Source organism: Puntigrus tetrazona, chromosome 19 (assembly GCF_018831695.1).
Source record: "Puntigrus tetrazona isolate hp1 chromosome 19, ASM1883169v1, whole genome shotgun sequence".
NCBI lineage: Eukaryota > Metazoa > Chordata > Actinopteri > Cypriniformes > Cyprinidae > Puntigrus > Puntigrus tetrazona.
In genome coordinates, this window is record NC_056717.1 from 6,790,627 (window position 1) to 6,804,430 (window position 13,804).

The 13,804-nt window shown below is 35.9% G+C and overlaps 1 protein-coding gene across 3 annotated transcripts in view; it reads right to left on the reverse strand.

Annotated features, from left to right (window-relative positions):
* Nucleotides 1-13,804, reverse strand: part of adcy2b (adenylate cyclase 2b (brain)) — a 51,451-nt gene that overhangs the window by 20,756 nt on the left and 16,891 nt on the right. For all 3 annotated transcript variants that reach the window (XM_043218252.1, XM_043218253.1, XM_043218251.1), the window contains exons 3-4: nucleotides 8,537-8,695; nucleotides 1,961-2,110 (exon numbers count right to left, since the gene is read on the reverse strand). In XM_043218252.1, the coding sequence (XP_043074187.1) occupies nucleotides 1,961-2,110; nucleotides 8,537-8,695 (309 nt within the window). The remainder of the gene's footprint in view (nucleotides 1-1,960; nucleotides 2,111-8,536; nucleotides 8,696-13,804) is intronic.

Sequence of the window (13,804 nt, forward strand, 5' to 3'; positions counted from 1 at the left end):
CCACACAAAACATTTCAGTGACAAAAAAGGGTTTTCTAATTCGTATTTTAAAAACGCTTTGAAAAAAGGGTACAAAACTCACCCGTTTAATACTTTAGGGACAAACATGCACTTTAAAAAAATAGCAATATTTACATTTAAGGTACTAATATGTACTCTTTAGGGGTACAAAAGTATCTTTTCCAAGATCATGGGTTCGATTCCCAGGAAAAGCAAGAATTGGTAAAACTTGAATGCAATGTAAGTTGCTTTGAATAAAGCGTCTCCTAAAAGCATAAATGTAAATGTAATTTGAGATTTAATTACATTTTTTATAGCAATTAATACATGTATTTAACAAGGAGACATCTGAACTGATAAAAATAAAGACATTTATAACATTACAGATGATTTTCTAAGATTTATATTTCAAATGAATGCTGTTCTTTTGAGCTTTCTATTCAAAAATGCAAATGCAGAAATGGTTTCCAAAAGTTAAAAAAACCAAAAATCAAAAGCACAACTGTTTTCAACATTAGAAATGCTTGTTGAACAGCTAATCAGAATATTAGAAGGATTTCTGAAGGATCATGTAACACTGAAAACTGGGGTAATGATGCTGAAAATTCAGCTTTTCCATCACAGGTATAAATTACATTCTAACATTTATTCAAATATAAATCAACTGTTTTAAATTACAATAACGTTTTGCAATGTTACTATTTTTACTGTATATTTAATCCAAAAAAGGCAGCAGCAAATGCCTTTTACATTTAAGTGTAACAACCAACAGAGGCTAAGTGAAAATAGAAAATATTTTCCTAGCATAGATGCTATTCACACTAAGTGCAAACAACTTTACAATCTATTCACACTATGTTCAAATAGCTGGATTTATACTACTATACTCAAATAGCAATTATCTGTACCTCATATTGTAGTACATTATAAAATTGTAGTACGCATTTTACCCTCTGGAGCCGACAGAAAATGACCGTCTTTTGTAATACTGCCTGGCCCAATCACACGATAGTGGGCGGAGCTTAGCGTAAACAGCCTAAAGAGGCTATTTGCGCTTAGTGTAAATACACACTACGTAAAAATAAATGCATTTGTGAGCATAAGAGGCTTTGAAAATCCTGCTCCGTTTTTTTAAACCTGAACTCTTTTCATTTTAAAGGTAATGTTTTATTCACCCTTGAAATGTAAAATGAGGCGTATCCGTAATTAGGCTGATGGTCTGTGCTGAACTAATGTTCTGATTGAATGATCAGTCAGCGTGCAGCCCAGCAGGAGGTAAATGAAGGAAACTCGCCAGCACGCTTTACAATATGGTAGGAGCCGACAGCTGAAGCACTCGGAGAACATGCGCACACGATTCAATCACGCCGAGCAGCGAGCGAGCGAAGCATTGTCTCTGCCTTGCGCTCCGTAATTGTTCTGCCAGGAAAGCCAAAAAAAAAAAAACCCAACTCCGACAACATTCACAGAGTAATGGAGCCGAGGGCATGTGCTGGAGCAGGGTGATATTTCACAGAGTGAGCGTGATAATTCCTGATGTGCCGCCAGTGATCTGCCTTTATCTCACAGCTCATATTTCACTCACCGAGAGACGCTTTATCATTATTTCACACAAAACAGCAATAAGCCCAACTAACCCAGGCAAGCGAGAGGCCTTGTACAGACTTCCGCCCCACCCGTATCCAACAGGAAACAGAGCTCTGGGGGGAAATAAAGCTATTTTGGGACAATGCAACTCTTGACCCCCTCCGCCTTCGGATATTAGCCGCCTATTGTGGTGATATAATGATCTCTTCGATACAGCTGCAGGAATGACTCACGCTCAAGCCTATCCGATGCATGGCCAAACGAGGCCTACATTAACTTCCTGTTCCCTGAAGGACCGGGCACCGCGCAGTTCGGCGCTGTTTATCCGTTCTTTGAAAGCAACAGGCAATCAGTGCGTCCCTCCCGGTCGTACCTGCTGATGCTTCTCGAATTCCAGTTTGATGGGGGACTTGATGCAGTTGCAGGTGTCGTGGTACGTCTGTTTGAGAGCCAGATCCATCAGGTGTTTGTGATAGGCCCCTGCCACATTTCCACAGATGAAGATGATGATGTTAGCCAGAATCTATAAAGACAAATAAAACGGCTTTAGTGAAGAATATAGAGATACTGTATGCTGCAGAAATATATATATATATACATGCACACACACTACATACTATATATATAAGAAAATAATACTTCTATTCAACAAAGACTCATTAAATAAATATTAAATTGACCAAAAGTGACATTTTATATTGTAACAAATAAATGTTTTCTATATATTATGTTCGTACATTCCTTTCTTTTCTATTCAACTTTCTATTTATCAAAGAATCCTAAAAATACAAAGTTTCCACAAAAATGTGAAATCATATTTAGCATTAAATAAACAGTTTTCAACATTTATAACATTGATAACGATTTCTGAAGCATGATGCAACACTGAAGATATATTTATATTGATATCAAGATTTTATTTTAAAATATGACGTGGTTCTTCTAAATTTTTCACAGTATTACTGTTTTTACTGTAGGACACGCACACACATACACAAATATTATTGCGATCTATATATCATAAACTGACCATTTCTTTTGATTTCAGGTTGAAATTTAGTGAACCTTAATTAATAACCAAATTTATTTCAGTAATAAAGTTCTCAGGAACCGTAATTTCAAGCAAGTGTTTATAAATGATCAGTCTGATAATGGATAGGTTAAATATTTAGTACTGAATTAATGTGGAGACTCAGTGCGTAATCAATACAGCATTGGCATACAGTATAAAACAAGTAATGAATGCACTAAATTGCTGGGTAGGTACAGGAAGACATTAGTGCCAGACCACAGACACTTGAGGAAAATATGCACAGCAAGCCAAATGGCTTTTGACTGAGTTTCAGATGGCAGAGGTAAGCGCATTAGCGAAAGATGGAATCAGTATTATGATCCAGAGAGGGATGTGCCTCTACATTGATTCGAAAGATATCGATCTTCAGGAAAAGTGAATTCAGTCCAGCCCATGAAAAGCTTTCAGCAGCCTCACGCATTATGTGAGACTGAGCAAATATCAGCGCAGTCCTGAACACGGTGCTGTTATCTTTCACAAAGGGAGAGCAGGATGTGTTGGATAATTGGCTTTAATTGCAATAACTGAAACTAGACGCAGTTGTGTAGACACAATAAGGCATGAGCAATGACAAACCCTACAATAATGAAGATTTGGCTTATGAATATTGGTGCATGCCTGGAATGTTGAAGAAGGTTAGCGAGAACACCGTGAAGTAAAGATGTGGTTAAAATGTATATTTGTATAATGTAAATAAATAATAAATACTTTGTAATACTATAATACTGCTAATGAATACTTTCCAGATGCACTGTATTATTTAATTATAATTTATCATTCAAATATATGAGTAAATATATAAAAAACAAAACAAAACAAAATACAAATTAAACAAAAATGTATTCTTGGCTTAATATAAATATATAATTAACTTATATTTTACAATTCAGATAAAATAATAAAAATACAAATAAATAAATTACAAAAAGTAAATGATATATATTACATATATATACACATATATATATATATATATATTGTTATTTATCTAAAATTTCAAAACAGGCTTCAATTTGAGTAATATTTAATTTTGGCGTGAATATATCATATTATATTATTTAATTATATTTTCATAATTGAAATAAATAAAATTTATCAATCAAACTCATTTTCTGTTGTAATAAACAGCATACCATAAATACTGTCAACAAATCATCATTTGCGTCTGAGCTTTGCACTTCTTTAATTTGCCCCATTTTTGTGGTCAGCCTCGTCGGAGCCTCTTTCAGACTCATCAAATTTGCAGCTTCTCCATGGCAACCTCCGCACACGTGTCCGAGTGAAGCGCTGGAGCAAACACGGCCAGTAAGGACAGACCGGGCAGTTAAGGCTCACCCCAGACTGTGCGAAGGCCTCTGTCGTTTTAATTAGACTGCAACCTCCTGCTAATATCACTCAGTGACATTATTAGCAGATTAAACATAATCCACTGCAGCCAATTACACAACACTCTTCATCAGTTAGGTACACAATCAACAAGGAGCTCGTCAACGACCCCTCAGCATCTCAAGGTACATTGTTAGGCTTTCAGAAATTGATCACGACCAATCGAACATTAATTAAGGATAAGCGCTGTTTGCCTTGAAACTGTCTGCCTGTGTCTGTGCTGGTATCAATGAAAGAAAAGCTTTTGAGCATGCTATACAATGTGTTAAATAACGATTGATTGAATGTTACATAGATGGCTATTTCTCAGTTAGCTCTGGTTTATCAATTTGATTGGTGGATATCATCACATTATAAATAAAGAGCTGGTTAGAGGTTGTGTTTTGTCTCACTCTAGCTGGGGTTTCTCTTTGTGGAAAATATATGTATTGGATATATGGCATATGCAATGAGCATGGAGGGGAAATTGCTTTGCTTATGTAATGTATTTGGATTTTAAGATGTGCTGCTCGCTGCCTAACATGGGTGCTTTTTTCAACTATAGACAACTTTTAAAACTCTCTTGTTTATTTCTGCACAACAATGTTCAGCAATATATGTAAGTATATATTTGTTTTCTCCCGAGTAAAAACAATTTGGACCAGTGCGATTTGCACCACTTCTCAAATGAGTTTAATAGCATTGGGCGATGGAAATGAAGATTACATTTTTAATTTTTGGGGCGAATAATTGACTGACTTCATTATCAGGCTAGAGCTTAATTTCTTCCAGTTTACAATGAATACAAAGAAACAAAACAAACAAAAAAAAAAACACTAGATATTAACAAAAATTAACTGAGTCTACCATTTCTCCCAATCTCTTGTGTACGTCTTGTCATATTCAGTTTTATTATGGTATTGTTTATATACTATTAATATGAATGTAATTAATAATATTATACACTATATTTAATACTATATTTAAAACTATATAAATAGTTTTTAAATAGTTATCATTTTATATGAATGAATATTTAAATATGAATCAATATCATGAATAAATGTTTAAATATACATAAATATATTTCATATGTATATATTTTATATTCAGTGTTAATTTTAATTCACGTTTTAGTGAATTTACTGTGCTTTTTAATTGTTTTGCCTTTTTATTTATATTTCACTTTTACTTTTAGTAAAATACATTTTATTTCTAAATTATATAAAAATATTTATACCATTTATTTCAATTAGTTGCCAAAACATTTGTAATTTTTACATTTCTCTATCAAATATTTTTTATTGTATTTTATTTTAGCCTTATTTTCATTTTAGCTAATAATAACGTGATGAATGAGCATATTTGAAACGTATAAAGTAAAATAATTGAAATAAGCATGCTTCATATCCTCTGATGCAAGTGAAAATATATCGAAATGACAGCTTGATTGGAAATGGCACGGCAACGTATCATGCTCAAAAGTGATATTAACCTAGTGCAGCTTATCTTCTCTCGTATGCTATTTAAGGGCCGGTCCACCTGCATGAGACACACCTGTATCTCACCAGGACAGCTTTATAGGACAGTTCCTTCGAGAGCAGCTTTAATAAGTCATTCTTCTTCTAGCTGTAATCACAGAACGGGAGGAAGAGGCCAGTCATAAAAGTAAACGAGCACAGAGCAGGGTCTGCAGGGAACCATAGCTTAATTACAAAACACTGGCATCTGACATCATCTCTACAGCTCCACCGACCCAGACAGACGTGACCCTGTTTTCAACTTTGTTATTTATTTTTATGCCTGATTAACACAAGACCTTCGTTTGCCGAGGACGTCAGCAGTAAACGTCCTGAAAGCGACGTCCGAAGCCTCTAACAAACAGCTCTGGAGAGCACCTAACATAAAGAGGTCGTAACGCCTCTAATGAGAGCGAGGAAAGCTTGATTAACCGCCAGTGCTGAATGTGAAGGGTCGTTAAGGTTGGTTTTAATGAAGCTCTCCTTATGTTGGAGGACTGACCACGGCGAAAGTGTTTACAGATCCTAAAGAGGATTATTTTTAAGGTCTTTAAATTGGACTGGACAACAAGCTTACAATAACAATCTACGCCCTTCCGCGACTGGGTTCTTGAACGCAATGCTGCTGCCTCTCGAACACAATCTGACAGCCAGTATTTTTGTGTTCCCGTGGACCACGTGACTGGAGTGTTGCCTTGGTTACATGCGCTGTGTCTGAAAAACATATCTGCTGGAGATCTGCTTAGGAAAATAATAAAAAAAGGTTCTGGAAAATCGATAGAAAGGTAGGCATGGATTATTATCTAAGAGTTGTGTAAGTTTAGTACAGCAGACCGAACAAGAAGCAGCGCATGGAAGTCAACTTTCATGGATTTATATATAAGTGAGACCGGGGCTAGTTGTCACAGCTTTTACTCCAGTGAATATGTCTCAGGAATGTTTAATATTTAAAGGTCAGTTTTTGCATAGGCACATACCTTATAGTTTTGACTAGAAAAAAGCTATTCAACATTTTATTGAACTGGAAAGAAAGGTATAATTAATCAACACACGCTGACCTTTCGTGAAAACATGCAAATGAGCTCCAACAGCAGGACATGCAGGCATGCTACATGAAGCAAGTTGTCACAATTTGAACCTGCTGTTTATTGATTTGAGAAAACACTGTGGGTTTTTTTTTTTTCAAATTAATGCTATAGAAATAAAGTGGCTTATTCAATAGCGTTTCAGCAGATATTAAACAGATATTAACAATTATGAAGCACAAAATAATAGGTAGAAAATAAAAAAAAACCTTTTGGCAATTGTTTGTAAATTGTTACAAGCAGTTAAAATTTGGGTCACTATTTTCCCCACAAGATATTTCAGAAAAATACCATAAGTAAAATATACATTTACTGCATATAAAATGGTTAAAAATAAAAAAAAACAGGATACATTGAATGCAGTGAATCATTAGTATTCAAAAGATATCGATAGTCATTTTTGCAACTGACCCATGCTGTTTGTGTGCAGTGGATACTCTCCAAAATTGCACTACCATGACGTAGAGGACACAAATTGTTGAATAAAGTTGTTTTTTTCTTTGCGTACAAAAAGTATTCTTGTAACACCTGATGTCACGTGGATTGTTTTAACATTCTCTTTGCTACATTTCTGGACATTGATTGTGTTAATTACATTGCTGCCTATGGAGGGTCAGAGAACATCTTGGTTACGTAAGATATATGGAAGAAGTCGCGATATGGACCAGAACGTCCTGTGAGAACCCGGTCGCCACGGACTCCCTCAGGAGAACAAGGGCTGCCTCTGTGACTTTGGTGAAGACTTTTGGTTTCCATCACGGCAAACCAATAATGGACACGGATGCATCCGATAATGCGTTTCTGTATCAACATCTTGAAAGGCAGCTTGAAAGTGCATGGTTCAAAACTTGCAGATCCAAGATTGGTCATAACCCATTGCCTTTCTTGGGCACAATGAAGTAAGGACCGTAAAACCCTGACCTCATATCAGCTGGAGGGACTGGCTCTATTGCGTCCTTCATCAGCAGGACCGCAATCTACACATGGAGGACAGGCATCAACAGACCTGGAACTGTCCAAGTTATCGATTTTAATCAAGCAAAAAAAAAAAACAGAAAAACATTTAGTGCTCAATCACTTAGTTCTTAGAAATACATATTTCTGATTGAAAGAATTAATAAGGTAAACATTATTAGCCTCCCATTTCCTTGAAAAGAAACCATGTTTTTGTTTCTTTATTAAAAGTTTTATTTAATTTTAACATAATGGCATGTTGTGTGTGTCACTGCAAAAAATCTGCATCTAGTTTGAAATTTTAAAGAAATGCTTAATGAAAACATTACACTGTAAATAAATGTACTGTAGATTTAGTTAACTAAAACTAGCCTAAAACTAAAAACAATTCAGAGAACTAAAATATGATTAAAACTCAAAAGACTATGACGAAAAGCTAAATAAAAATTTGCTCTCAAAATTAGGGCAGAAAAGATTTAAAGGAAAGATCAGAACCAATGACACAGATCTGAAATCACAGAAATTATGCTGGATGGAAAAAGTTATTTTCCATTTTTGGCCGTTATTTTTGAAAGGAAATGTGTCATTTAAGTGGGAAGGCTATATAATGAACAAAACAGCGAGGATGACAGTGGAGAATCATGGGAAGCGTGCCCTCCCATGACAGCAAACCCACGTACAGCAGGTCATGGTGAAACACCATCACCCCTAACAACCCCTAACAGGAAACAGAGTAGAAACATCCTTCCACATTCACTCGCTTACTCTCACTCATATTCTCGTGCCTCAGACAACTTTGTACAGGACAAACTCTTTGGTCTCTTTGTGCCATCCTGGTGCTCAAAGACTGTCGTCGTTTATTCTTAGATACTAGCTGTTCCTTTCTCAGCCCACACAATTTCAGGGAACCAAATCAACTGGAATGACACACACACACACACACACACACTTACCTGCCAGACAAGGGCCTCCATTTCGGTAGCGTTTGAGAGCCAGATGCTGAGCACTAGTGTGTGGGAGGATGAAGTGAGGACACTAGCGATGACGGCATCCCTCATGGAGAACGGCAGCATGGTGTACACCACAAACACAATAAACAGGAAAAACGACACCTGCAAACAGAGTTAACGGTGCATTAGAGTGCCATTTAGCAGCTACAGATCACAAACATAAAATAGAGATCAGATCAGGATAAACGCTGAAATATGCTACACGACTTTCACCCAGATATTCGCCCTGCTTCGACAAGTTGACGCTATAGTTGCTGAAAGTCACAGTAAGTCAGGTTAGGGTTGACAGATCTCACAGAAAACAAGTAGCATATGATGGCCACTCTATTTTTCAGCATCAGGCCTTGACTCCAGCTGATAGACATATAAAAGGTGTCTGATATTTTTAGTCAATGTTTACAATGCGTATGGCTCACAGTTGTGATGTGTCATGTAACACTAAGGTACGTGTTTCAGTTTATTGTTTACATGCTGCAATGTTTTTTACATTTCCAGTTTTATCACAGAATAAGTCAGAAAGTATATTTTATAGTTTCGGTAGGCTACTGTAGTAAACTGTAATAAAATGTATATGTTGTCTTCAAATTTTTTTAAATTCAATTTTGCTGCAGCGATCGCAGGATGCCTTTGTCAATATCAGGGGCTTTCTGGCATGTTATTACTTCTATGAGTGCATTTTGGACTTTTTGCTTGAGAGCACCCTCCAGCTTCAAAAATGAATGAAACACTGCATGAGAATCTTTTTGAATACCAATAACTTTTTGGGCATCTTTTTTATTTGAATTTAGATCTACACCGGTTCACACTGGTCCCTGAAAATCACTAAATAACACGCTTGCCTGAAAAAGTTCAGGGCACAAATTTACGTTTTATTAAAAGTAGGAGGACACGAATTCTACACCCATGGATGACACCTGGTGTTTTAAAATTAATTCAGATTTTCAAACGTAAGCAGATGCAGTTAGGCATCATTCTGAATCCGATTGGATGTATTTTATTGCACGTTTAGATTTAGATCTGTTTGGATATTTATGTCTCCAAATTTAGCTTAAATGAACACTGAGTCACCAAATGCAATGTTTTCATAAAGATTTAGGACAAGCACTTCAAAAAGCGAGCTGATACCATGATGAAACACGGGTCGTGAGTGTGTTTGTTTGCTTGTCTTCGCCTACAACACTGAGAGAGTGACAGGCTCTCGATCAATACTAACAATTTGATATGTTTGTGCACAAAGGCCTTCATTACAGGAGAGTTTCACAATTCATGCTGAGCTGGACTGGAGCTCATTCTGACACCGACAGCCTTGCAAACGCCAAACACTTATACTTATGAATCAACATCAATAATGGACTTAAAAATAATGAATTTTGGGATTATACATTATGTGTGTAGTATATTTGCGTTTCGGCACGGCAGTTCAATATAGTATACATTTTTTAAAAGATTTTTATATGATAATAACTTTTTCAGCCTGCAACCTGTCGTAACAGCCTATTTACGAAACCAATCTTGCTGCACAAAATGTGTTGCTCAAACTGTTCATACTGAAATGATCAGGAACATTGTTAAAAATAAACTTCAGCCACTTTTTTCTAACACTGGTATCCTTCAGAATGATATAAAGAGAGGCTAGAAGCAGCACAAGGTTTGGCAAACATTCCCCACATTTTACTGTTATCAGTGGTTTATGTGGTGTTTAGGAAAATATGATCTATCCCGCTTGCATCCTGTTCCCTCAGGTTTTTGATCATCCAGTAGGCCTCATTGACGTAATAATTGCGGGTGCTCCTGAGCTGATGCATTCATCATCAGAAAGTTATGCGAATTCAGTTTAATAAATGCACTTTTCTTGACTGGAAAGACAGAGAAGTTATGGAAGTTTCAGTGCACATCAAGCTCTTTTATCTCAAAAGATCAAGGCATTTGTTTGAAATCTGACTTGCAGCTGTTACAAGAGGAGTAGCATACTTTCCTAAATTGAATGAAGGTGAAAGTAAAGTGAATATAAATAAAACATACGGAAAGAAAAACAGAACATAAGCTCCACTTATATATTTTTTTTCATACTATTTGGGTTGCTGTTAACTAACAATTTAAGCAAACTATTAACTTTTGCCTCAAAAAAATAATTTGCTGCTTAGTAATAGTTAGCAGGGTGGTTTTTAGGTATGGTTGTAGGATTAAGGGACCTAAAATACATTCAAGAAAAATAAGGTATTAATACGTGCTTTATAAGTACGAATAAACATCCAATATGCTAGTAATGCATGGTTATAAGCAACTAGTTAATAGTGAAAATAAAGTATGAATAAAGTATTACCATTATATTACGTTTACCTAGTTCTTGCTAAAGCTTTTAAGGTTTTAAGGTTTCTGAAATGTGCTAACATAACACATGCTGCCATTTATCGGATCGGTATTAATGCGCACAAACTTTTGCTATTAAATTGTTCAAAAGGGCCAGAAAACACAGAGAAATTGCCCTGAGCTGATTTTTAAAACACTACGAATCACACATATACTGACTCTGTAAAGTTGTTCCGATAACAGCAAACTCACACAGATACGTGTGCCCTGTTGCCAGGAGACGAACAACAAATAAAAACCTAAATTCGTCTGAAAATATTAAACATGTCTGATATCCTCAAACTGGATAGAGAAAACGGCTAAAAAAACGGCTCTGACTCTTACTTTCCTCAACTAGCGTCAACTTGTCCAGACTGTAAAATTTGTGGAAATTGCGGCAAAAATCGTGTAGTGCGTTACAGGATTTAGTTTGTGCAAAATGAAGTTTTACACAAACACTCCTATTTCAAAAGAACACAATATACACAATACGTCCCCTTTAAATGATCTGTAGTCTTTTAGTTAGTGCCAAACTACAGGTTTCATCAGGTTTTTAACGCTTCAACGATGTAATACGCTCATAAATATTCCAAACCTTATGTTTTATATTTTCTTTTTAGACTGAGTGCTGTTTTTTTGCGCGTGAGCGAGGGCTCAATATAGCGCTGAAGGAATGGCAGATAGGGCACTGGACGGCAGCAAAGCCTAATGGATTTCTGGCTTGGTCACCCTCACAGACCACACACACACTGCCAAAAAACAAACAGATTGCCGGGCAGTGATTTTTCCAGACAGAACATGTCTTGGGCCTTATCGATTGCCATTTCCACTCAGAGGAGGATCAGAGAAGCCGTCAGGAATGGTTACATTTGGCTTGTGAAGGAGAGAGAATCCCCAGCTAGCAGACAGAACGCTCCGCTGGGCTCCGGGCCAAGGGGCGTCTCGCACGTTCACCTCGGATTGGACAGATAGTTCGTGTTTTCGCTAAAGTTTTAAAGTGTCAGAGCTCAGCTTCAGGAACTGGCAAGGTTAAATGCTTAATCTCTCCAATGAACTGATTGCTTGCCAGTTCCATGCCTGCTTAAAGTTCTGGTCTATTGGCTAGCAGGATTAAGACTGGCAGTTCCATTCAGTCGACTTATTCTACCAGGTTAAACGCCACTGAATCCTAAATGTTTTCTCTTGTATGGGAGTGAAAAAAATCAAGCATTATACAGCATTAAACCGATAGATCAAGTAAGCAGTTAAAAGGTGTAAATAATCATTTCAGAGAGAAATGGATATATTTCGTATATTATAACAAAGCTCCAAAAACCTATTTCTCAAATTAGGCTGCCGGATTTTTCATGGTGGACTTTCAGATGTCACTGTGTCTTTCCATATGGCTCCTTTTTCTAGCCAGTCTTTGTGATCGTGACTTGTTGGGCTGAGAACAAATAGAGTCACAGCTGGTTTGAGCTCTGTGAAACTCTCAGATCTCATTTGGAGCGGTTTGCCCGTATTAATCAGGTTTGAATTATCACAGGCATGCAGTAGTTGCCAGTGAGATTTGCATTGGGGTTTTGACTGTAAGTCACAGATTTATAATTCGCACTATAGATGGTACAACCGCCCAACTCAAAGCGAGGAATCCAAATATCATCAATCCAATCTGAAGATATTTTAAAATATTAACAAGTCTAATTATAATTTAGCTCATTATTAATGTGTCCCTGTAGAGAATCTGATTATTTGAGTTGATAAAAGATTTTATAATCATCCGGCGTGCCCAAATCTTTAAATACATTTTCATCTGAACTATTCCTGGATTAAGGTAACTATAGTTAACCAAGATTAGATGTTTGGAATAATATATATACTGTATACTAAAACTAAATTTAATTAAAAACCTATATATGACAGACACACAATAAAATAACAAAAAACTTTACAAATTGAAACGCAAACAGATTTGCTATGGGTTATTTCTCATTAATCTAAAGATGTATACATACATATACAGTACATGTTATTCCTGCAAATTTTATGAATAAAGCTTGAAAACATAATTTGTTTATACTCACATTACCTCAAATTGCAATTTTAACATATCATTTCATTTTATCATAGATATATTGATCTAGAATATTGTGTTCCTATATTATTGCTATAAAACCATCACGTAAAATTAGATTGTAACATATGTAAAGCATATTCTTCAGGGGTTGCTAAGGCAACAGATGGTAGTAAATACATAAGACACAATTAACAGGTTTGCTTTTTCATAGTGAATAAGATTATGTGGTCTACTGGGATTCTAATGTCTGGTTAACCAGTCTGCGCTGCTTTTGTATTAAGAAAGCAAATGGAAATGGAATGATCTGAAAGCATCCCATTAAAAGCATAATGATGGAACATAAATTAAGTAGCATTTTTATCACATGAGAAGCACACTTATGGATGTCATGGAGAACTCAAATAAATGGGTTTAATACTTTAATGCACAGCGCATATGTGATATGCTTGAACTGTTATATACCTGTAGAGTTTATTTTAGGCAAGTCATCATGGTTTGAGAAGGCTAAATTATTCAAACATTAGCTATGATCATCAACTCACTGCTCCTGGCAGCAAAAAAAAAAAGATCTGATAGTAGCCTACATATCCTAATAGTCTAATCAATTAATTTGGCACTCCAATACGTGGCTAATATGGAAATGTGTCGAACAAGAGTCCCAAAACTAGTTTTAGTTTTGTTTTAGCCTGAATGAATTGCTTTTGGCTTGTCATTTATATAAGCTAGCTATAGCTTCTTACATTTCTCATCTAAATACTGATAAATTTAAAGGATTTGTTTTGGAGAGGAGGAAATAAAATAGCCTA